Source organism: Tiliqua scincoides, chromosome 2 (genome assembly GCF_035046505.1).
Source record: "Tiliqua scincoides isolate rTilSci1 chromosome 2, rTilSci1.hap2, whole genome shotgun sequence".
Classification (NCBI taxonomy): Eukaryota; Metazoa; Chordata; class Lepidosauria; order Squamata; family Scincidae; genus Tiliqua; species Tiliqua scincoides.
This window is the reverse complement of record NC_089822.1, coordinates 242,586,652-242,612,297: the sequence shown is the minus strand read 5'-3', so window position 1 is coordinate 242,612,297 and position 25,646 is coordinate 242,586,652. Positions and strand designations below refer to the sequence as shown.

General features: G+C 46.7%; 1 protein-coding gene, 1 long non-coding RNA gene and 1 pseudogene across 9 annotated transcripts in view; all 3 read left to right on the top strand.

Annotated features, from left to right (window-relative positions):
- LOC136640139 (uncharacterized) overlaps positions 1 to 13,495 on the top strand; it is a 63,037-nt gene extending 49,542 nt beyond the window's left edge. For 3 of the 5 annotated variants that reach the window (XR_010793771.1, XR_010793767.1, XR_010793770.1), the window contains 3 exons: positions 822 to 909; positions 1,875 to 1,962; positions 2,609 to 2,778. This is a non-coding gene — a long non-coding RNA (uncharacterized lncRNA). Of the gene's footprint in view, positions 1 to 821; positions 910 to 1,874; positions 1,963 to 2,608; positions 2,779 to 8,917; positions 10,653 to 12,779 lie in introns of those variants that run through there. The other 2 variants (XR_010793768.1, XR_010793769.1) reach the window with 2 other exon arrangements.
- Positions 13,496 to 16,180: 2,685 nt separating this feature from the next.
- On the top strand, positions 16,181 to 16,300 carry LOC136643221 (5S ribosomal RNA; annotated as a pseudogene).
- Positions 16,301 to 18,343: 2,043 nt separating this feature from the next.
- SYNPR (synaptoporin) overlaps positions 18,344 to 25,646 on the top strand; it is a 211,231-nt gene continuing 203,928 nt past the window's right edge. For 2 of the 4 annotated variants that reach the window (XR_010793765.1, XR_010793764.1), the window contains exons 1-2: positions 18,705 to 18,728; positions 19,399 to 19,464. Coding sequence is in view for 1 of the 4 variants with exons in the window: in XM_066615012.1 (XP_066471109.1) it covers positions 18,711 to 18,728; positions 19,399 to 19,464 (84 nt within the window). In the remaining 3 variants the exon portion in view is untranslated. Of the gene's footprint in view, positions 18,729 to 19,398; positions 19,465 to 20,582; positions 20,778 to 25,646 lie in introns of those variants that run through there. The other 2 variants (XM_066615012.1, XR_010793766.1) reach the window with 2 other exon arrangements.

The following is a 25,646-nucleotide window of genomic DNA, read 5'->3' as shown; positions in this document are numbered from 1 at the left end:
CTGCAAGTATAGAAGCCTGCCTGCCTGCCAATTGATGCACCATGGATACTGGCAGGATGGTATAGTGGTTTAGGAGTTAGACCTGGAAGATTCAGGTTCCAATTCCCGCTCAGCCATGAACCTGGGCAAGCTTGGGCTAACCTCTCTTGGCCTTACCTATGTCACAGGATTGTTGTGAGGACAGAAGGAGGGAAGGATCCATGTGCACCACCCTGAGCAACTTGGAGGAAGGACAGTATAGAAATGTGAAATTTAAAGGTAAAATGCCACATTGACATAGCTCAGATATCACTTGGATGCCAGCACAACTCCACCAGTCAAGACACCAACACAGAGAGGAGATTAGGATATGACATGGGAGGGATAAAAAGGAGCAGATGTACACCACATCCTAACTCTTCTTCAGACAGACATGCTCCCAATGCAAAAAATAACAAATAAAAATAAATGCTATGCTAGTGACAGAGCTAGCATAGGTAATCCCATAAGGAACAGTGGGGAAGGGAAAAACAGCAGACAGTTGCACTTCCTTCCACCCTGTGCCCTGACCACTCTCTCAAGAAGGAGCATAGGATAGAGACTACATTTGGCAGCCAATAACTCCAGACCTACAATAGCACTAATTACATCTCAGATGATCAGATGCGTGGCACATGGTTATGCTTTCCTGGTCCCTCAAAGGGAACTTTGTCAATGGGAGCCAGAGAGAAAGGACAATTGGAGGACAAAGGGAGCACTCTGCATAAACAACCTCTTGTCCTTCAGAACATGTGTGGCAAGATATTATGTTAAGAGTTAACTTTGTAGAACTCTTATTGCAGGTGCTGTATTCTGCCCCAGGAGGACTCCACAGACAGACACCCTATTGGAGCCTCTACCTCACCACACCAACAGGGGAAGCAAGCACAAGTAAGCAGAGGGGAGGAATTCCATGCCACAATGTATTGGATGGTACATTTCCGTCTCCTATCTCTACCAATCTCCTGACCCCTCAGAATTATCACATGTTTTGGCTATCAGTGGCTGTCAGTGGTAACCAACTCCTCCTTTTGCAAGAGCTCAGAGTAGAGAGTATCTGCTCCCTTTTGGTGAATGTCAGGAACTCCAAGCATTGCTACTGCTGACCCAACATTCATCTGAAACCCTTTTGTTTTTCAGGACTGCACCATTGCCATAGGGGGCTCTGAAGTGGGCCTCTGCAGGGTTCTACTGGAGCGACCCCCCAGGAGAGGGAAAAGTTAATTCCCAAGCCATTATGCTCTCACCCTGAACAGGGCACGACTGCAAGTACAGGGGGGAGCCTGTATCTATCTGTGGATCCAATTATCCCTAGATGCAGGAGGGCTCCCATGCTCCACCTTCTGGAGGCGAGAGGAGTTGCACTCCTCTCTCTTCTGGAAGGTCTTCTGAGCTTCCCATGTCATATCCGTGCGCATTCTCCTGCAGCCTCTGCTGGGCTCAGAATGACTTAAAACAGGAAAAAAGCTACCTCCGGTTTCTCCATTTTTTATGTCTTTTTGCTGTTTTAAGTCATTCTGAATCTGGCAAAGGCCACAGGCAGACATATGCAGCTTCTGCTGGGCTCAGAAGACCCTCCAAAGATGAGGGGAGCACAGTTCGCCTCTGGAGGGTGGAGGTGGGACATCTTTCCCATTCGCAAATACAGGGGCACACCTGTACACTCTGGGGGGACCATTCTCGCAAACACTAAGTGTGTGTCACAAGCCAGAGAACATGTTTGACTGATGCTGTTGCCTAGTCCCTGTTGTTGTAAGCTGCTTAGGGTGCCTTTTGGGAAGAAAGGAAGGCTAAGTAAGTAAGTACATACATACATACTCACTCACTCACTCTGATTTTCACCTTGATCCCCACAGACAACTTTTCCACAAGCAAGGACACCTTGCGGGGAAGCCTACAGCCTGTGTGATGTGACCAGTGTGAGCCCAGCTGCTGCTTGATGAAGTAAGTATTCATTCAGCTGCCATCCCCTGCAGCTTTGCAAACTCAATGGCAGACAGTGAACCAACTGGTGCAGCCGGATCCCATAAGCACTGGTTACTTGGCTGTTTGTTGGATACTTTGCTATGGAATAACAAGCCCAGAGGGCAGAGTAACAAGGGCAGAGTTGGTTGGCAACCCCACTGGTGTACTTCCCTTTCTGATGCTGCTCTGTCACTGATCCAGTTCAGTGCATCCTTTAGAACGATCACCCTAGCTAAGGATTCCTTCTAATGACTCAGTTGGCCTGTTGTGGGACTGACCTCAGTTGACCTCAGTGTGGGACTCTACAGGGGGAGGGAATCCCTGATCTTGAGGTATTCAGAATCCTTGCTCCATGACATCTTGGGATCAAGGGCGAAAACCAATGGGGAATAGGAGTCACCAAACCTATATATTTGTATCTCTGTTGTACATATTAAGTAATGTTATTCTCCTTAAAAAAATGTTCTAATCTGATGTGTTCTTTTCTTTTTTAAGAAGGAAAGCAGAAAATTCATACATTCATTTTCTTTCTTTCTTTCTTTCTTTCTTTCTTTCTTTCTTTCTTTCTTTCTTTCTTTCTTTCTTTCTTTCTTTCTTTCTTTCTTTCTGTACTACATTTCAATAGCCACTGTGGTGTCAAACATATTGGAGTCTAAGGTGTTTTTTTAAGAGTTAAAAGCCATACTGTTCACAGTAATGGTGATCTGTTTATCTGGCTCTAATTGACAGACTTTTCTATAAAGGAGCTTATTTCTGCAGTGCTTTTGGACCGAACAGAAATATACACCTCTTCCACAAACCCTGGTGCCAATCCTGTCCTCATTGCTACTTACCTGTGCTATTTTAAGAATTCTATCTTATTTTATATAAGTTTTAGTCAGTTTTAGAGGCTTATCTCTCCCTGATTCAAGTGATAGTGGCCATGTAAACTCCTGACATCAGCAAAGTTGGGGGGGGGGGGAACCCAAAGTGGAAGTCAAGAAGGCTACCAATTACATATGATTTAAGTAGATTGTTTGCTGTGGTCTTCAGTGCTGAAGAGCCAATTGATGTCACTTATGGTTCAGTTCTATCAAGGCCCTACAGCAGTGGACCTTGTAGTCTACTGCCATAGGCCATACATACACCAGACTCACTAGAATTCTCTGCTGACTCAGGTAAGTTGGCAGCAGGGGCAGAATGTGGGCAGTTCAGGCATGGTTTGAGGGTGGGTGGGTGGGGCTAGAGAGGTGGATCTTGGCAGCAAACATGCATGCTGAATTATATCGCCCTGCCCGCTTCCTTTTCTAGGACATGCAGCTACACAGCTTTCGTTGGTAGCTACAATAGCTACACATTGGAGTCCCACCCTGTTAATTAAAATGAAAGTAATCCATAGACACCCCCCCCCCATAGAATGACTATCTCCCCTGCAGGAAAATTATATTTCTCTCTCTGCAGAATGATAGGCTGTTGTATTAACTAGCACTAAATGTGAGACAGTAATACTTTATTGCCCAATCATCCCTGCTTTCAGTGGTTTGGAAAGATGCCTTTCCTTTACATCAACCATGTGAGAGAGAGATCACCATTATTTCCATTTCAGGAAGCTGAAAGTCGGAGGTCTGAGAGAGACGATGATGTGCCTATGATCACCCGCTAATCTCATAGCTAAGCATGTATTTAAAACAATGTTTGTTCAAGCTTACTATTCTAGCTGCTAGATACATATAAGAACTTCAAGTGCCTGTAAGCCTTATTCCTTCTTGCTGTGGCCCAATCTGGGTGGTACTTACTGACAGGCCTGACTCTGTAGAAAGCACCACTTCAGCCTTGTTCTGAGACAGACATTTTAGGTTTTTTTGGGCAGGGACAGGATCATTTTAACACACCATCTGGCACAATTTTGCCTATAGTTAAATGCTGACCAGTACATATGTGTTTCTGGGTATTTGTGAGTCAGTTAGGTGGACTGTTGTTTTCCATATGTAAAGAAACATTCCTATGTACTCTTCCCTGAGAGTAAATCCCATTGAATTCATGGGTCTTACTTTAGAGTAAACATATCTAGGATGAGGATGTAACAGCCCAATCCTGAAGGCAGTAGCTCTACTGGGTGCAGTGGCACTGAAATGACTACTGCTATATCCAGCAGCACTACCGAAGCTGCAGGAGGTCTCCTCAGCAGAAGGGGACTTTTATCCCCTTCCCCCAGGGAAAGCTCCAAGCTCCACAATGGGGCTTCTCAAGTCTGCATTGGCTATTTTGCCAGTGCAGTCTTGAGAGTCTCCGTGTTAGGCTTTTCAGCCCAACAAGGAGTTCAGGATGTGGTGAAACTCAACTCCACCGGTTCCACTCCCCTCCCACCCTGGTTTTTCCCCCCTGCCCTCCTCCACCCTGTTCCACCTACTCCCTGCCCCCCCACCTCAAAACTACTTACCACCAGTCAGTGCTGCTGGAGCACCAGCTGGCCAACCACACAGTGCTAAGGCTCAGCGCCGACTGCATTGGCCTAGTGCCGATTGCCTCAGACATGCCTTCTGGCATGTTTGCGAAACCCAGTATTGGCGCTGAAACTCAGCGCCAGTGCTAAGGAAGTTCAGGATTGGGCCCGTAGTCTGCATTCCTATACATACTTACCTGGGTGTAAATCTAACTGCATTCAATGAGACTTACGTCTGAGTAAACAGAATTCCAAATGAGCTGGAAATTCCAAGTTCAAAGTTCACTGCGCTCAGGCCAGCTGGACTGTGACCACATTGCATCTGTGGGCAGCAAATGTATATACGTTTGTTCAGCAAAGGTTGATTTTTCCTCACTTAATGGTTTGGATTAATTAAATCACACAAAAGCTCATAGTAAGTGAGTTTATTATCAAAACTAAGCAGGCTATGCTTCAGTCTTTGAGATGAAATGAAATTAAATGCTATGAAAACCTTTTTTTTTTAAAAAAAGTGCTTTTAATTGCCTGAACACTTCCTTTGTAAGTGAATCCAATTATACAAATCAATGACACCATTAAATACTAATAATGTACAAGGTTCTCGGTTACACTCCAGTCAGAATATATTGGCATGTGTCACTTCATTGGGTATGAGATTAAAAAAACTGCGGCTGCACCCTTATATCACTTATGAGTGAGTAGGCACTAAAGAAGACTGACATAAGTTGATATTCATTAGTGGTCTTAGCAGGAAGTCTTAGGACTTGAGATTTCAATTTCTGGCCTAGCTGTAATATTAACTGCCATTAGGGACTGTAGCAAGTCAAAAAGAAATGAGAACACGTAGAGCTGGCTGGCTGCAGGGCTAACCCAAGAACTTCTGACACCTATGGTGGGACCCCTTACCTGGTTATGTGCCAGCCTTTGCTCCTCCTGCTCTCCAACCTTCTGGTTCAGCACTCTCCTCACCTCTACATTTCCTTTTCCAGTGTAGAAAGTGGAAGGAGAAGCATTTGGAGGTGTGTAGGCAGGCAGAGATGGGTGGCCCCCACCAAACTGCTGCTGGGCAGCCCAATCCTAAGCTGCCCAGCAGACTGGACTGCCATGGCATCAAAAATGGCTGCCACAGTATCCTAAGTGAACCAGGCAGCCATCGGCAGCTTCTTGGGAGAAAAGGACATTTGTCCCCTTCCCCAGGATAAGGAAAATAGCCCCACAATGAGGCTACTCAATTCCGCCCTCCCCCACCTCACCCCAGAATGCCTCCTCTCCACCTCCCCTACCTACCTCTCCACCGCCCAGCAGTTTGGGCCACCGCCAAGTGGTGGAGCATAGGCTTTCCACCAGTGTGTTCACAGTGCTAGCAGGCGCTGGGCTAGCTCTGGTGCTGGGCTGGTGCTAAGGGCTTGGAAACGTGCTTTATGGCACATTTGCAACAGTGTATGCCAGCAGTGAGCTGGCGCGCACTGTTTAGAATTGGGCTCTGAAGCAATTGTTTCAGTGGGCCTCATAGATGGGCCAGCCCTGGCTGATTAGTTCCGATTTGAAAGACTGCAGTGGTCACCCCTAGGATATGTTACATGAGTGAAATGTGACATCTTCCATTGGATTTTTAAAATTTGAATATGGAATCGTCCCTCTTCAACTCCCATGATTTTAGAGCTGAGACTTTAAAAGTCAAGGTCTGTTTGCAATTGCTCATTTAGAGGACAACAATTGCTGAACAAGATTTTGGGTTTCTGCAATTAACTCACCAATAACAGTTGGTGACTGCTTGACATTCACAGAATATGGGTGAACTAGCTTTTAAAAATTTGTTTATCTAAAAATGTGTATATTCTCAAAATATCTATAATGCACATCCCTGGGTTGGCACTGGATTTTGCCTAAAGTCTCCTACAAAATGTCCTTCTTCAATCCAGCAAGATCTTTTTGCTAATGGCTATTTGCTGGTGATTCTTCCCATTGGGGACATTATTTTATTTATTTATTTTGCTATGTGAGCTGCTTTGTGAACTTTTAGGTTAAAAAGTGGCATATAAATATTCTTACAGCCCAATCCGACCCGTTTGTTGCACCCCCAGAACAAGCGCTCTGGGAGCACAATGCGTTTTCTGGCTGTCACAAATCCAACATACTGGAGCAAGGAACCAGATCCACGTGCCTGCAGACTAGAAATGCCTGCTGCTGGTGGTAACTGGGTGCAGGGGTTTGGAGGGAGCTGTGAGAGATGGAACAGGGCGGAGGGGGGCAGAATGGAGAGGGGATGGGGTGGGGAGGAGGGCAGATCAGACCTGGGAAGGGGACAGGTTTGGTGGCAGCAATATCTGCCAAATCCTAGCCCCCTTTCTGGGCCCAATCTGCCTTCACAGATCCACTCAGGACTTGCACCAGCTATATAGCTTGCACAGGTCAGAGTAGACTCACCAGACTGGCAGGGGACATCCCCGGGGGAAGGGAACAAATGTTTCCTTGGCCCAGGGAAGCCTCTGGAGGCCAAAATTTCCCTGCAGGATACAGCGGACACCCTGCTGCATCGCTACACAGGGAGTTAGTTGGGATTGGGTTGTCAACAATAAAGCCAATTTTGAAGGCTTATTTTCACGTTGCACTGAAAATAGGGATTTTCAATTCACAAAGCAAACTGAGGAATTCTGCAGGGAAACCAAAGCGTTCTAGAAAGACTAGTGGAATTTCCCAGGGGGGCTTTTCACATTCTCCCCAATGCACAACTGTTTTATAGCTCTCACTCTACTGAAGGCTTTGGAGAACTCTGGGGAAGATGGGAATAATCTCATATTTATTAGCATGCAGCTAACATCCATTTTTTTGTATGTGCCACTTTCCCCATGGTGAGCCTACAACATACCGGCTGGTACTTCAACCTTAGATTAACTTAGGCCATTGTGTTGTTAGCTGTATCAGAAGTTAAATCAAGCAGAGCCACTTACCAGTACCTGGAATTGCCAGGTGACTTACTAATTTGTTACTGTGCTTGTGAAAGCATCTGGAAGACTGCCATTGGTGCATGAGAAAGAAGCACAGTTTCATGACCAATTATTTTCATGTAAGTAACAGTTCTGAGGCCATGCTTGTTAGTATGCAAGCTTTACTCATGAAAGGAAAAAAAAAGAAAAGAAAGCTGTTAAAGCATTAATCTAGGATTCTGGGGAGGGAAGCCCCCTAATTCTGGATTGCCCAAATGACCCTTGTGATGATGTACATGTTATGTCAGCCCAATTTCTGAATGTGCCGAAGCATGTATTAGTTTTATTTAGTTTCAAGTGGATGTAAGTCTGCTAAATCTAAATTGAAGTTTCACCCTGAAGCAATATGGCAGTTTAACTAATTCATAGTCCGGTAGATTCATCTTCCGACTAATCATATGAAAATCTTCTAAGATTGATTCAGATCAGCAACACCCTTACTTACTAGTCAAATTATAGTACATGGGTATAGACAGACCTCCCCAGCCCCACATCCCAGGGTAAAGGTTCAAAATACTGCCCCCCCCCCGTGGGAACCACTTCCTCCCCGTGCGAAAATCACCTCCCCCCCCCCCCGCTTTCCTGGAGCACACAGATCCTCCCGTGGCATCAGGATGCACCAGGAAGCCTCCTGAAGGTTCCCCGACACTTTCAACTGTGCTTCTGGCAAACCAGAAGCACAGTTTCTGACCCTGTCAGGAACCTCAGAAAGGCTTCCGTGGGGTCCTAAAGGTGCACAAGGCTCTGCACTCAGGGCATTTTCCCCATCAAGTGAATGGGATGTCCACCACTGGGTATAGATTATAATGCACAAAGAGTAGTTAAAATCTTTTCTTTCTTTCTTTCTTTCTTTCTTTCATGTGGAATAAGTAATAATAACTTACAAGGCTTTGAAGCTTACAAAATGCCCCCCCCCCTTTTTTACTTAAGAGAGGCTCAGTGTTTTCTAACAGCTGCATTTTTCAGGGGGGAAAAAATTAGTCAACAAAGCTGTTACATCTTGATGCCAGGAAGAGTCATGCATTGGATTTCTGCCGGTTGTGAGGTTGTTAAAGGCACATAACTCCCAACATATTTGTAAAAGCAGTTGCAGGGGCCTTCTTGGGATCAAGGTCATGAAACGTGGGGCAGAGTTCAACCACTGTGCTAGTTCCCTGACATGGGGAATGGGCTAGATTGCTTCTATAAGCTTCTATTAACTACAGAAAAGAAAACTGAAGGGCACAAAAACCAGCAGAGTCTTGTGGCACCTTAAAGACCAACCAGTTTATTTCAAAGTGAACTTTTGTCAGTGGTAGTCCAGGTGCATGAAGTTTCATGTTTCCCCCTTCACAACTAATGACAACTTCTGGATTGACAATGTAGTATGCAGGGGAGGAAACAGAGATGTACACTCTCTGTTCCATTTTATAGCTTTAATCCAAATTCTGCTCCCCTGGATGCTTTTATAAAAAGAGAATTACTGTGGGAGTCTCTACCTCTTCTGATGTATTTACTACATTTTTATCCTATCTTTTGTTCACAGTGTTCAAGGAAGGATAAAAGGTTCTCTCCTCTCCCATCCCATCCAAGCGATCAACATCCCAATCCTATTCAAATGCTATACCAACATCACATGGATGCAGGTGTGATGTTCATCATATCCAAAGCCCATCCTGACAATGTCACACCAATGGTGCATAGACACCAGTACATCGTGGTCCAAATGCCAAACCTTTCCTTGTGTCCTGGCAATGTGATGCTGGCACAGTTCTTCCTAGTAACACACCCAGCTTAATGGAAACTCTGACACAGCCTGTTATCCTTGAAGCAGGGTCCTGATGGCAGTGTTTTATTGCTGTCTCATCCATGGGTTATCTGTGTGAGATCTGTGGTCATTGCCGTGAAATCGGAACATCATCCATGTGCCATTGGTATGATGTCCAAGGAGCCAATCACTGTATCCAATCATCCCCAACTCTGAAAGCCAGAGAGGGTACCACCAGGGTGAACTCAGCAGGGGATGGGGGCAGATCCACCAGTTGGTTCATGGTCTGTGTTCTGCCAAATATCCCAACTCCCTTCTAATGCCTGCTTTTTGGCTAATTAACAACCCCCTTTCTCAAGAACAACAGCTGTGGTGTGCAAAGGAATAAACACAGAACTTCTTATCTATAGCAATTAACAAGAATTTATTGCTACAAACACAGACACTCCCTGCAAGTCCTCTTGTCCAGAGGCTTTCCCTCCCCAAAGCTCCACTTAACTCCGGGGGTAACATCTGAAGCCTCCAGTCCAAGTCCAATCTGGTCTCCAAAACACAGTCCAGTCTTCTGCAGTAGAGTTCCTCCTCTCCAGCAGTGTGTCTCCTCCAGCAGGGTCCTGGCAGTCCTCTCTTCCTGTAGGTCTGGGTCAGGTAGCTCTCTTGGTCGGCTTCTGGCTGGGTCAGCGTCCTGCTTGGCCAGCCCTTGGCTCCTTCTGAAGCTGCCTTTTATCCTGCAGCCCCTTGTTAAGTCCAAATTCAGCTCAGCTGTGAGCTACCTTGTTAAGTCCAAGTTAGGCTCAGCTGAGCTATCTCTTCAGTCCATGAGTCCATGCAAAGTCCCATCAAGGTCCAATGAAGCTCAGGTGTCCATCCAGGTCTCCATTGGCCTTGATTGATTACAGCTGTGGAGCCAGCCCTGCCCTTCCCAGAGCTGTCAACCAGCTGTCAAAACAGGGAATCGCTGTCAACACCACATCATCCACCTGATGATCTTCTGATTTTCCATTACAGTCTGCCATTGAGTCTGCAAAGCCACAAGGGCCTTGACTGGAATGAGTAGGTCAGCAACCTCACCAAGCAGCAGCTGGGCTCACATTGGTCACTTCAGGAAGGCGCTTCAGGTCTCCCTTGGGATCTGCGTAGTCTCTCCACCTGTGGGATAAGTTGCTTGTAGGGATCAAGATGAAACACACAAAGAGTAACAGAGACTTGAAAACAGCCTCAAGCACACCTGAGCCTCTGGCATATTCATCATTTGCCACCAGGGGGTACCTGCAATGGTGCCCTGTAAGAGGCGAGAGCATTGCAGCTTGGGCAATTTCCTTTTCTGTTTTGGCTAGTCCGCTGATGGAATTGTGCTGGTGTCCAAGTGACATCTGAGCTACAAAAGCACGGCATTTTCCAACATTATGCCAGCATCCACAGTGTGTCCATAGGCAGTCTGTCTTCTACACCAGGGGTGTCCAAAGTTTTTGGCAGGAGGGCCATATCAGCTCTCTGACACTGTGTGGGGGGGCCAGGGGAAAAAAAAGAATTAATTTACATTTAAAATTTAAATACATTTACATAAGTTTACATAAATGAATATATTAAAGATGAACTTATATGAATGAATGAGGGTCTTGCAATAGCTCAATGCCTATAAAAGGCCTTGCACAAAGCAAGGCTGGCCTTTCCTTTGCTGCCACTGCTGCATCACAAATGTGAAAGAGCAAGCAGTGGAGGGAGCTCTCATCCCACAGCTCACACGAGAGGTCAAACAGTCTCTCACGCTGAGAGAAGTTGCGTTGGGCCAGTGCGGACTTCAACAAATCTCCGGAGGGCCAGAGGCTCATTGAAGACTGGGGGCTCCCTGAGGGCTGCATTGAGAGGCCTTGAGGGCCGCAAGTGGCCCCCGGGCCGGGGTTTCGGCACCCCTGTTCTACACTATCAAACACTGGCAAATCTCAAGGATAAAACTGGGTTTTGAGACTGTCCACTAAGTTCCATGGCTGAGCAGTGATTTGAACCTTGGAATTCCCGCTAAATGTAATGCCGTATTTGCTTTGCCACACTGATGAACCTAGCATGGCAGTGAACTCAACAGATGGAGATGTTTATGTAGTTGAATCTGAAGAGGGGAAAAAGGTACACAAGGAACTGTCTCTAGTGCTGAACACGAGATGTTATTTCTAGAGGAAGCTGTAGACTGAGTGTCAAGAGACAGCTAGCCTGATATGCTAACTGCTAAGCTGTCTAAGGTTTGTCTGTGATGACAGCAGATGTGGAAACCAAAACAGCTGATTTGGGCCATATTGTGGTGCACATTCAGCCATCTGGAAATCTTAATAAAGGGCAGAGAAAGCAGCATTTCTCAGTCTATAAACAGGATTGTCAATCCATGCCATACTCGTCCAATTCCTAGGAGTACTGTTCAAACAGATTTGAAATTGTGATGTTCCATTTTGCTAGTTTTCTTTGCTGTTCTATTTATCCATACTTGGTATTGTTTTGGCGTTCTCTCTGCTTGGAGGTACTTTTACAATGAACCACTGCTCTCTCCATGGGGGTGTCATCAGAGCTTCCTTGTAAAGCTTTGCACCTCACAGCTTTAGATTTTTTACCATCAAACATCTGCTATTTTGTTAGGAGCAATATAAGGTTTCCTTCGTTAGACGCAATAGAACAGTGTTTCTCAAACTGTGGGTCGAGACTAGTGGGTCCCCATTTAGGTGGGTATACATTCATTTCAATATTTTATTTTTAATATATTGGTGCTACCATGGTATGTGCCTGCATCTGGGGAAATGTTACAGCTCTGTACTTTTACTAGGCTACTGTGAATATGCTTTTAACAATGATGGTAAATGGGACTTACTCCTGAGTCAATGTGGGTAGAATTGCAGCCTAGGATTGTCAAAAATTTTCCTGCTTGATTATGTCACTTCTGGTCATGAGATCACTTTCAGTGGGTTCTGAAAGATTTTCATCCTAAAAAAGTGGGTGCCAGTACTAAACATCTGAGAACCACTGCAATAGGTTTTCTTAAGATCTCACCCCCCTATACAAACACTATTAGATGACTGTTGTAGTTGTAATTGCTGTAATTGTTGAATTGTATTGTTATTGTTATTAACATAACCATTATGTTATTTTGTTACTATTGCTTAGTGGCCCAGTGACAGTTCCTAGGGATGAGGCTTTGTATTTGCAGAGGCTGTTGATGTTCAGTGAATTTGACATTGCTGACTTATGTACAGACAGCCCACATTCACACTTTATTGGTGTGAATTCAAATATATGTGCTTGGCAAAAGGAAAAAAAAATCTGAGAGAGAGAAAAACAGAAGTTTAAATACTGGTTCCAAAACTTTTTCAGTTCACGGAGCACTTAGTGTCTCAGTAATTTTTTTACGGCACTCCTAGGCCAAAATAAATACCCAACAGTTCCATTTATTAAGTAGTTTGGTTCAAGAAATTACTGGCATAACCAAAAGCACAACTAAACAAAAACATCTTCAACTTTTGAGAACATCATCAAAAGGAATGTAACATGATCTCAAGCTGAAACGGTGAGTCACATCAAGCTACTAGTTTGCATGGTGTCCGAAAAATTCCCACAAAAATTTAAAATAACCTGTGGTGCCCCTGTGAATTTTGTGCAGCAGCCTGGAGCATAAAGGCACACAGTTTGGGAACCATGAGTGTAGGCAATTCTGATTGCCATTCCACTTATTCAGCATATGCCCCAGAGAGAGCCTGAGATGGGAGAACGAAATTGCTGTCTCTTCAATCTTCTCAGTTCCCACATGTCTCTCTTACTGTGCTTTAAGTTCATCATGAGACGGTACGTATTTGTTGGATTTATAGAAGTTTTGACCACTCACTATTTTGGTTTTTCTGCACCACCCTTGGAACAACTTTTAATTGTTGTTTTTAACTGATATCGGCTGTGTTTTTTAAATTATAAGTTGGGTACCTATTTTAAAATAATAAATTGTAAATACATTATTTTTTTCCAATCAATTCTAAACTGAGAACTGTGTATCTTTCTAGTCCTCAAACTGATGGGTCACACCCCTCCAGCCCATGTAATACTGCCCCTTTCCCTTTAAGGGGCAGGGGGAAAGCAGCAATGCAATCCCCAAGATTGTGCCACTGCAGAGGAAGAGGGGCTATTTTTTAACTTGCTGCTGGGATCCAGGTGGTGTGGGGAGCCCCACAGAGTGCTCCGGACTCACTTCTAGTTTTGTTGCGATCACAACTTTCACATTTTACAAGCCCTCCCCCCTCCCCCGGATCATGGCACTTTGTAAGTCTAAAAATAGCCCCCCTCTCCCGCAGAGGCTTGATCCTGGGAATTGTATCACTACCTTCCCCCTCCCCCACAAAGCCTTAACTTGGGAGATTTGCTCCTGAGAAGTTTGAGTACCAGTGTTCTAGTCATCCCAGAACAAAAACATCTTTAAGTACTATTCTGCACTATCTGCAACAATTTGACTACTGGATTGTTCTTGCTCCCTGATTTTGGAAACTGTGAGCATAGTAGCTGTTTGCACACAGGACTCCTTGAGCAGGGAGTAATCAGAAGTCTGATCCCATGCATAGTTGAATTGGGTACAAAACTGGCAGCTGATCGGGGGGGGAGGGGGGCTCTCTTGGTGGCATGCAGTCTTCTGGGCCACAGATTGGCAGAGAGGCTGTCATGATGATGGACTGAATAGTACAATAGCAGAGCTCACAGTCTGCTGGCATATCACATGGATAGGATTGGGTCACTTAGGGTGCAATCCTAACCCACTTTCCAGCACCAACCTAAGGGCAGTGTAGCTCCTAGGTAAGGAAACTAACAGTTCCTTACTTTGAGGAGACCTCTGTGAGTGCTCCTGCACTGCAGGATACAGCACGTGTCCCATTGGCACAGCTATGCCAGTGCTGGAAAGCAGTTGAGGATTTGGGCCTAAGTTACCTGGGAGTAAGCCCATAACAGCATCAGCACTGGAAAGCTGGATGAGATTGGGCCCTAAGAGAAATTACTTGTGTCCAGCTTTATTAGGATAAATGTAAATACAGTACTGAAAAAAATAGTGAACATTTTAATTAGCCATTAGTAATATCTGTAGCTAAAAATAACCAGCTTTCTAGCACCAAGGTAAAGGCAATGCAACTCTGAGGTAAGGGAACAAACATTGCCTTACCTTGAGGAGTCCTCTGTGACTGCCCCCCCCCCCAACTGCAGGATGCAATACATGTCCCACTGGTACAGCTATGCCAGTGCTCGAAAGTTGGTTAGGATTGTGCCCTAAGAACCAAAATAATCCTGAAGCCCATGGAGGCCTAAGGACAACATGTTAGAGATCTCTGGGGCTTCCTAATGACAACCCCAGAACACCAACACAAAGGTAAGGAGTACCAGCTTCTGCACAGTAAAAGCAATGATGGACTGTCATAAATGTGGTTCATTGGTTGGAATGTGGCTATGCAATGCACATCTGTAGATTCTGTGAATTATCTTTACAGAGGGCCAAGGAAGTCACATTATCAGAAGGTTCTTGAACATCTCCCAGGACCACAAAGTAACTAACCGCCTGCTGGAGAAGAATCCACTGCTTTCAGTACTGCATATAAACAAGAAAAGAAGGGATCTGTATAGTAATTGTTGCATTATTAGGAAGTTTCTAGAATGCTTTTGATGGCTAAAAACAACACACCACCAATATCAATAAAGTTGCAGAATTTTACCCCTGTTGTGCTTGATCAATACTCAAAGTATATTTAGGGAATAAGAGAATAATAAAACACAGTAACCCATTTGTTCCATTTGAATGTTAGCAGTGGTGTTGAGACTGTGTTGGCTTGAATACAGCCGACAGCACAAACTGGTTCTGCTGTTCTGGTCACTCTTTAGGAGATATTTTTTTTCCTTTTCTTTTGTGAACCCTTTCTTAAAGCTTTTTTCAAATTGTTTTAAAGTACTCTACAATTTAGAGCACTTTAAAACACGCTGCGAATGCACCCATAAAGATCAAAACAATTGCATGAAGTGCTATTGCCATTTTGGTCCCAAGAATGAGGAACACAAAGCAAGTTGGTGTCTGGAAAGCACCCCCTTTTTAAGAACACTTGAGTGGGGTTAGAAAATCTGAAGATTTTCAGCAACTGAAATTGCCTACTGAAAAATTACATCTCAAAACTTTCCCTATGACTAGTACAGTTCTTCCAAGGTCTCACAGATGTTCGGCCTGGGAGGCCAGCCCAGAACACCACTGCCCCTATAAATAGGCATTGTAAAAATGTAGAAGATGTGCCTAGGAGTCTTGTACTCTAAACTGTATCGTAATTTAAAACAATTTAAAATGGATTGCGTGCCCAATCCTATCCTCTCTTTTCTGCCGATGCAGCCACAGGGTGCTGTACCCAGCCGGGGGGGGGGGGAGGAGATCAGAAGGTTTCAGAGGTGAAAGGGGAATCATTTCCCCTTACTCCTCCAAAAACATCCATAAAATAACATGCCTCTTTGGACTGCGCCAGCTCTGTAGCTGGTGCAAGTCTGAGGAGGGGAAGGGAGGCTTGCAAAAGAGGAAACAGGATCTGGAATGTGTTGTTGCCACCAAATCCATTCCCTCCCACAGCCTCCCTACCCATTCTTTGCCCCTCCCTGGCCAACTCTGTACCATGTATTTTCAGCTCTGTATTTTCAATGGCGGCCGAGTTAGGTGCTACACGACCCACCTGAAACCAGCTTATGTAGGCCCTGACACAGTTTGAGAAACGTTCGCCCAAACTGTTGAACATCATTCTAGCCCTAACCCTCCACGCCGCTTCATACCACTGTGGCTACCTCTCTCCAATTTCCCAATCCCAAGTATGCTTAATCCTCTTTGCAAGTCATTCCCACCTCTGTTCAGGGGAGTTCACAGCCAGTGTGCAGACGCATGCAGGCATGTCTCACAGTCCTAGGGCTGCAGTCCTATGTACATTGATCAACCCCACTGAATAAAGTCAGGCTTAATTTGGACTAGCATCAATCAGCATGAGGATTTGCACAGTTGCCTGGTGGCTGGCTGTTGACAGCAACTGTTACCCTGAACATGCCCAATCTTGTCTGATCTCGGAAGCTAAGCAGGGTCAGGCCTGGTTAGTACTGGGATGGGAGACCGCCTGGGAATACCGGGTGCTGTAGGCTTATACCATAGTCTTTCAGCACACCCTCTTGGGCTCTGCATTCTGTGCTACTTTGCATTGATGCCATTGGCTCCCCTGTTGGTCCAGGTCAGGACATAGAACATCCTGAGTGCAGGGGGGCTGTATGCTTTGACAACAGTGACTCCATGCTTAAAGACAAGAGTAAAACTAAATGCTTACAAACATTTTGCTTGCTAAGGAGGGGGACAGCTTCATGTCCTCACCCAATGCTTTTAGATCTAGTTCCCCAGTGCCTTGGTCCTTGAAGATAACCATGGGGCCAGTCTGTGTAAGCACCCTGTTATCTTGCAAGAGGAGCAAAATATGTCCAGCAGAAGGGCAGCACTACCAAAAGGAGGGGTAGAGGGGAGCTTGAGTGAGCAGGTGTGGCAATTTAATGAATTTGAATTGTATTGCTCTGAACTGAGTATTAAAGGTTGGTTCTGTCCAGCTGAACTTTGCACATGATCTGAGAACATTCTTCTTGTGCCTTGCTTGGTTACCCTGCAATAAACAGCTGTTTCTGCACCTTCCATTTGGTGTATTACTGATCGTGGTGGGCACAATGCCCTCAGATGCCCACTGTGCCCTCAGATTTTGGGGGAGGCGACAGCATGAAAGCTGACCCCTCGTCAAAGAGAGCCCTGCTTTCTGCAATGTGCCTCTGATACCTGTATAAACATCAGGGATCGTTCCTCATGATTTTAAGCTGGAGGACTGAAAGCGCATGGGAGTGCACTCAAGAGCTTGTAACCAAGGACATGTGATTGCCATGCCAGCATGCCCTACCTACTCTTGTCTCTTCCTCTCTCTGTTGCTTGCCCCACAATCTGATTTAAGTCGGAATATCCTTGTGGCAGGGACCTGTCTGCTTTCGCCCACATGACTTGATAAGGTGCCAGGCGCACTGCTGATGTTTAGAAACAAATAAAGTCAGTCCTCCTAACTTAAGAGTTCACTGGCACTGACGTCTGAGGGCCCATCCTATCCAACTTTCCAGCACTGGTGCAACTGTGATGCAGCCCCAAGGTAAGGGAATAAATGTTCCCATACCTTGAGGAGGCCTCTGTGACTGCCTCACCACCAAAGGATGCAGCGCATGCCCCATTGGCATATCTGCACCGGCACTGGAAAACCTGATAAGATTGGGCCCTCAGTAAGTGTGCCTAGGGAAAGGGTTGCTTGTACCATAACACAGGCCTACAAAATTGAGGGTCAGAAAAGTTTTCCCCAAACTTTATGGTGGTTTGATATGAATTTGGGGTGCCAATTCCAAAAATGGCATCCATTTTGCCCTATCACGTCTAGCTCATGAGGAAGCTGCTTGAACCATTCACTAAAGAGGCTATGCCATGTCTCCAAAACTAGACGTGATAGGGCAAAACGGATGCCATTTTTGGAACCAGCACCCCAAATATACCCAGGAATTGGTGTGACGTTTAAGGAAGCAAAATGTGTGTAATTAACAGGAAATGGTTCTTCTTTGGTGCCATGACACAGACTGAGGGGTAGGCTGAGGGGCGGGCCCTAGCAAGGCACAACAAGGTCAAGGACACAGTGTGGGAAAGCCTGCTGTTGTAGGGGTAGCTCCAACAAAGCGCTGCTGCTTCTCCTCTCCCTCCCCCTTTCAAATTCTCTCATAAGATGAGCCCTGTGGGATCAGGCCATAGATCCATCTAGTCCAATTTCCTGTATCTCACAGTGGCCCACCAAATGCCCCAGGGAGCACACAAGACAGCAAGAGACCTGCATCCTGGTGCCCTCCCTTGCACCTGGCATTCTGACATAGCCCACTTCTAAAATCAGGACATTGCACATCATGGCTTGTAACCCACGATGGACTTTTCATCCAGAAATGTGTCCAATCCCTTTTTAAAGGCATCCAGGCCAGACACCTTCACCACGCCCTGTGGCAAGGAGTTCCACAGATCCGGAACATAATCTTACGCACGTCTACTCAGAAGTAAGTTCCATAGCCAATGGGGCTTACTCGCAGGAAAGAGGGACAGGCTTGTAGTCTGTCTCCTTCCCACCCCTCGCCGGCCGTAGGTGGGAAGCGCTCAGTGGAGCCACGCGCTGGGCCAAAGCGAGGCGGCTGGAGAGTCCGTAGCGCGCCCCTGCGCTCTGCCGCGGCCCGGGCACTCGGCACCCGCCTAGGCGACGCGAGCGAGGCAGAGCTGCGAGCGCCGGCAGCCCGCCCCCTCCTCGCCTTCCCTCCGCCCAGCGCGCTCGGCTCGGGCGTGGATGCGCGCTGGCAGCTCAGCTGGGCTCTGCTTGCCTCGCTCGCTCGCTCGCTCCAGCCCGGGCTCCTTGGCCGCCTGCCTGCTGCCTGGGCGCGGGCGAGCAGCCTCCAGCCTCCTCCTGGGGACGCTCCTGGCACCTGAACTTTGCGCGCAGCCAGCTGGGCAGCGATGGAGACCGTCGACCAGGTAAGGCGCTCCTGGGGTCCTTCCCACTCTTACCTGGGAGCAAGGTCCACTGCCTATCATGGGACTTACTTCCGAGTAGACAGGTGTCGGATGGGGTTCTGAGGCTGCCGTCCCAGCCACACTTACCTGGGAGTAAGCCCCATTGGCCGCAATGGGACTCACTTCTGAGTAGACATGGCTCTTAAAGCTGCCAACCTAGCCACACTTACCTGGGAGTAAACCGCACTGGCCATTATAGGACTCACTTCTGAGTAGACATGGCTCTTAAGGCTGCCATCCTAGCCACACTTACCTGGGAGTAAACCCCATTGGCCATTATAGGACTCACTTCTGAGTAGACATGGCTCTTAAGGCTGCCATCCTAGCCACACTTACGTGGGAGTAAGCCCCGTTGGCCATAATGGGACTTACTTCTGAGTAGACATGGCTAGACTTGGGTTCTAAGGCTGCCATCCTAGCCACTCTTACATGCGAGTAAGTTCCATTGACTATCATGGGACTTACAGGCCCAGGATGGGGCTCTGCCATCCTAGCCACGCTTACCTGGGAGTAAGCCCCATGGGCCATAATGGGACTTACTTCTGAGTAGACAGGCACAGATGGGGGCTGTGAGGCTCCCTCCTGCACCCAGCATCCCCTGACCCTGCCCTCTGTGTTGTTCTCTCCTCAGCTTGCCTCCAAGGGCAGTTTCCGGGCGGTGAAGGAGCCCCTGGCTTTCCTGAGGGTCCTGGAGTGGGTAAGTCACGGAGTCTGCTTGGCAGAAGGGGGGCGAGTCTTTGGGCATGCCCTCAGGGGAGGCCAGGAGCACCAATGACCCGAGTTGGCTCCAGCAGGGACCCCTGGCTCCAGCAGGTGGAGGGACCCCTCCAGCTTCTGGGAAGGAAGAATGGCCAGGCTGGCTTTGGTCTCAGCACCTTGGGGTGGCATCTTGTGCCCGGGCAGACCCTCCCCCCCTACTGATCATAGAGCCCCTTGACTGGTGCCAGGGCAGAACACCTGATGGGAGACTCCCCATCACCTCTCTCTGCAGTTCAGCTTCTGGTTTTCCCTCTCCCTTTGAGGCAAGGGAAGTCTTAGTGGATCAAAGGGAAATAAGCAAAACATAGCAGGGAAAGTGCCCTCTGTGATCTCTCACTGGGTAACAGTCCTCCTGTAGATCTAGGACTTTCCCTTGTTTCAGGCAGGGCTTGACATCCTTACACCCTGGCTGAGGAAGGGGGCATGAGCATGGGCCAAGATGGAGCCTCTTGGGAAGAGTTAGGACAGCCAAAGAAAATATTTCTTTACTCAGCGTGTAGTTGGTCTGTGGAACTCCTTGCCGCAGGATGTGGTGATGGCATTGGGCCTGGATGCCTTTAAAAGGGGATTTACAAGTTTCTGGAGGAAAAATCCATTACGGGTTATTAAGCCATGATGTGTATGTGCAACCTCCTGATTTTAGAAGTAGGCTATCTCAGAATGCCAGATACAAGGGAGGGCACCAGGATGCAGGTCTCTTGCTGTCTTGTGTGCTCCCTGCGGCATTTGGTGGGCCACTGTGGGATACAGGAAACTGGAATAGATGGGCCTATGGCCTGATCCAGCGGGGCTGTTCTTCTGGGAAAGCAGCACCATCGCACTCCCTTCTCCCTGGGATAGGAATGGGGAGGGGGAAGGAGGAAGAGTGAGAGATTCCTAAAGTGTAAACACATGATGGAGCAGAGGCACATGTTCCTCCTAGCAACCAGAGGGGGAGGGCAAAGGCAAGAGAAGAGGGGATGGGATTACAGAACAGAAAGTCAAATGGGACCAGAGCCTGCCTCTCTCCTTCCATCCCAGCCAGTTGATAATAGCTTTCCAATCCGCTTCTGAGACCATTCTTCCTGGACAGCTTATAGAAGAAATGGCAAAAAAATAAATAAATAAAAGTTTGGCTGCTTTTTCTTCCTCGCTTTTGGGAGCTTTCCAGTCCCTCTGCCTGCCTGGATCACAGTGCTGTGGATCCCCGCTTCTGTGGTTTGCTTGATTGCCTTTTCGCGCCGTCAGAAGACATGCTCTCCGCTTACTTAGGTGTGAAGATATTTTCCCATTTCTGACAAATCTCCCTCCCCTCCCCATCCCTTGTTACATCTTTAGCAAACTGGTCTCTGGGCTTGAGCAGTAAACGCAGGCAGATAATTGGTTAGCAGAAGAATGCCACTGTTTTGTTTCTCTGACGGTTATTCAGAGTGAAATCTGCAGGTCAAATGACATCCATTGCCAGTAGGTCTGAAGGAGGAGGAAGAACCTATCTGAACGGAAAGTTCAGAGCACGTCAAGGAGGATTAATCACATTCCCCCTAATGTTGGCTGGGAAATTATGTAATATCTGTATGGCCTGTGCAGATTTATTTACAAATTGTATGAAATTGGAGATGTACATCAGGGTGTTGGTGATGAATTCAACCTCTGAAGGAGCAAAGTATTGCGGTTTTTTAACATATGCATTCATTGTTAAGGGTGTTGTTTCTAAAGATGTTTGAATATGTACTTGTATGACTGCTGTCTGTTACATGCTGCTGAAATGTAGTGCTTTCTCCTCTCAGGATTCCAAAATCACATGTGTTGCTACCTAGGTAGTCTCCTGTCACTTCTGCTGCTATTCTGGGTGACTTCCAGTTCAGTTCCTATATGTCTTGAAATAATGTTAGTTGTATTATTTAGTCCTGCCTGAAGAAAAATGGGATGCTGCTAATCTGTGATTTTCTCCAAACCATTACTCCTTCTGTTTAAATGCTCACAATGGTTGTGGAAAGCCAAAAAAGCACTTTTCTTAAAAAAAAAAAAAAAAAAGTTTTGTTTGCTAGTGAAATGCTTTGCACAAGGGGTCTCTTACTGCATGGGAGTACCTGTTGGGCATGAATTGATGCGGTTGAGGCTTTTCTACGTGGAAGTGAAAGAAACATGCTGTGGGTTGCAGCCCTTTGGAGCTGGGCTGATAAGCTAACTACTGGCATTGATGATCTCCCATGATTAGCAGGTCCTTGTGGTTATTCAAAGGATTTCACTGCTCTGTTCCAAGAATGTCAGGTGCTGAAATGAAGTTGGCATGTGGCCTGCCCAGACTCTGAAAACCCCTGAAGAAAGAACAAGGAGGAATGGTCTGAAGAATTAGGGTAACTAACTTGAATTAGAAATAGGATGGCCATTCTCAAGCCACTAGACCAGTCGTTTTCAACTGGTGTGCCGCGAATGGTCTGCAGGTGTGCCATGGGAGTTGACGGAGGGTCACTTATTTGTAGGACCATTGGGGCATGTGAGCCCCCCACCAACAGCATGGTGTGCCTTTTTAATTGTCAATAAACTGATGGTGTGCCTTGACAATTTTAGTACCTTGTCAGTGTGCCATGAGACAAAAAAAAGGTTGAAAGTCACTGCACTAGACAATTGTAGAAGACTGGTACAGCCAGAAAATTCTGCAGTTTGGCTGCAAAGAGTGATGTAGCCAGGGGCTCTGAGCAATAGGAGCTTTGTGATGCTAATGTGTGCACTTCTTAGGACATGTAAGAAGCTAGATAATCATCTTGATAATTTCAGTGAAAGAACATGAAGGACAAGCTGTGCCTGGAAACTGAGTTTTGCCTTCTAGTCACAGTTTATTCACTTTGATTTTATAGCACATGGATGGATGTCCGTTTCAGTTGTGGCCAGATTTATATCTGTTCTATGAAAAACCAAAGTGGAAGCTATTGTACGTTAGCTATTCTACGTGTTGACAGTTTTTGAACTGTGTGTTGTTTCATGTAATCTCGGCAGACAGGAAATACTCTACTTATAGCTATATATGATTGGCTTATGGATCGGTTAGAGCAGGGGTGCTCAATAGGTGGATCGCGATCTACCGGTAGATCGCGAGGCAAAATGAGTAGATCGCGGAGTGCCAACCCCCCCCTTCAGGTGCCTCTGGGAGGAAACGCCGGGAGTAAGGCCCATTGTACTCAATGGGGCTTACTCCCAGGTAAGTGTGGCTAGGATTGCAGCCTCACAGCCTAATCCTAGGCATGTCTACTCAGGAGTAAGCCCTGTTATACTCCGTGTGGCTCAAGGTACACCAACATACATTGTACACATAAATGTTATATGTTATGATGGCGCAAACATTGTAAAAAAAACTCTGGTAGATCTCCGGGCCTTGCTGGGTTTCAAAGTAGCTCTTGAGCCAAAAAAGTGTGAGCACCCCTGGGTTAGAGGGCTGTTTCCTATGGCTAGTATATCGTTTGTATTACCTGAATGCTACTGTACATATGTGTATTATCTCTATATCATTCTCTTGGATTTTTTTTATACCGGCCTAACCTAGTACCTTAGGTAGTGCACCAAATGTGCCCCCCACCCTTAACCAGCAGCATGTCGACTGCTACCTCTGCCATTTCACCTCCCATCCCTGGATTTGAAAAGGAAGCGAATGACCTCAGTGCACTAGCCCATCCTGCTCCTCTCTTTCACACTTCCTCTTTCATTCCATTCTGGTACTGATGGGACTACTTTCCCCCTTAATCCAGGCTGATCAAAGCAATGTGGTTTAGAGAGCATTCAAGGGAGAAATACAGAGTGTCTCACAGCCCAATCCTTACCTGCGCTGGTGGAGTGGGGCCTCCTGGCCTAAGCCCTGTATCCAGTGTAGGTAAGGAGCAGGCTGGAGGTCTACCCAGAGTAAGGGGATATTTTCCCCTTATCTTGGGTAAAGCCCTGGTCTGCTCACAGGGGTTTCAGTTGCTTGTGCAAATCCAGGAAACCCTGGATAAGGCTGGCAGGCCTGAAAGGGGGTTAGGATATGACAGAGGTCTCCTCTGCCAATCTTGTCTGCTCCTGCGCCTGTCCAACCCTGATCCACCCTCACCATGCCCAGAAATGCACCCTCTCCGACTCTATTCAGCCCTCCCCTACAAGCTCCAGATCCGCTTGGTGCTTTCCTGACCTCTTCCTTTGGATGCAGCACCAGCAGCCCATCCCAGGCCTTTCCGCCAGGGCTACCTGTTCTAGAATTGTTGCAAATGTGCTTTGTGGCATGTTTTCAACTCTCCAGGCCAGTGTACTGGCTGCTGTGCGGGCAGAAGGTAAGTGTAGGATTGCACTATCACTTGTGTATTCCTAGAAATAACAGTTTTAGTTCTGTCTTTTTCCCCTTAAGATTGTAAACCACTTTGGACAAGGAATCAATTTTTCATTTATTTTGTTTTGTCCTTTATTTATTTTGAAAGTCCTTTGTGAACATCTTCTACACAATGACATAGGTTTGATTGTCGTATTCGCAGAGTGTTTCAGGGTTTCGTAAAGTGGTGACACAGTTTGTCTCAGTTTTGTTCTGTGACTGCTTTACACCTGTGCTGTGAAATTCAGGAGCAGTTTTTGTACTTATTATCTCTTTTCCCCATTTTATAATAATAGGAATGGGAAACTCCATAATGCATATTAATTTGTCAAACTGGTACCATGCGGTTTCTGGCCAAACTGACCCTCAAAACAGTTTACAATAAAACCATAAAAAGAATTGCTTTCAGTTTGTTTTAACTTCCTTTTTCCTGACTAACTTCTAAATGGAAACGAATTGGGTAATAGTTGGAAAGGTTTATAATCACCCAAGTGGTAAAATTCTGCAACATTTAGAGCTCAATCCTATCGTTCCACCCCTGCTGTGGTGAGATTAACAAAAAACACATTGTGCTAAATTCCATAGAGTTATGCAAATACACTGCAGCCTGACACTTCCGGATGGAAGGAAACTAAGGCAGCTGTTATCAATCCCCTTCCCTCTGCTCCGTACTCAGCCTTCCCCATTGCCAGCTGCCTGGCTTCTTTCACATGGGATGCTGATCTTTTAAGAGTCCAGCCCTATGTGTTTCTGCTGGGCTTACTCCCAGGAAAGTGTGGAGATGATTGTAGACTGTATCTCATGCTTTGCTTGGTGGGAAGGCTTGCTTGTGCCGGTCATTGTCTGCACCATGGGGGGGGGGGTTGCTTATGTCGGTAATTGCCTGCACCATCTCAGTGGGGGGGGGGAACTTTGTTAAACACTCCCTGGGTTTTTTAAAGCAATCTCCTCTGTTGCTACCACACCTGCCACTGTGTGATTGAGAGTTAGTGAGAGAAAGAGAGAGAGAGTGCGCACGTGTGCGCGAGCTACACCTTGCTGCACATGTTCTGGCTACAGAGATTTTCAGCCCCCCCTTCCCCTCTTCAGCCTCTTTGCTGGCTCAGGGGCTCCAGGAGTGTTACTGTTCCTTTGCAAGGGGAACCTCTTCCAGGGCTCCAGGGCTATTTCCCTGCCTGGGCGAGGCAGAGCCTTTTTGCAGTGTTTTGGGCTGCCTGGGAAATGGAGCAAGACACCAGCACAGGGCAAAGGAGGCAAAGGTGTGTGTGACTTTCGGTTCACCCACCCCATTTGCGTTGAGACAAATAAAAAATCCGTGGATAAATAGGCTGCACCTATACTTTTATCCAGTGTGGGTGGTAGGGCAGATCAGGAGGATTGATGGGGAAAGGGGAATTATTTCCCCTTACCCCTCCCTAAGCTGCTCACTTACCAGTGGGGGTCCTTGGGTCTACGCAGCCTCTTTAGCTGGTGCAAATCTGAGAAGAAGAAAGGGACTGAGAGCCTTCAAATGGAGGAGATAGGATCTGGGATGCTTCATTGCCATCAGATCTACCTCCTCCAGCCACCTCCCTGCCTCATTCCTCCCCCTCATCACCTTGTTTCTATACCTCCCTGCCTACTCCCTGCACCCACCACTGCATTACCAGGTCTGATGAGTATGGCAGGGTCCAGTGGCGGTGCTCTTGAAGCAGCATGCACAAATGGCAGCCAGCAGAGCACTCCATGCTCTGTTGGCAGCCATTTTGCAACAGTGGAAATCCCTTGCATTGTCATAAGGGGCTTCACAGGACAGCCCAGTTCTGGGT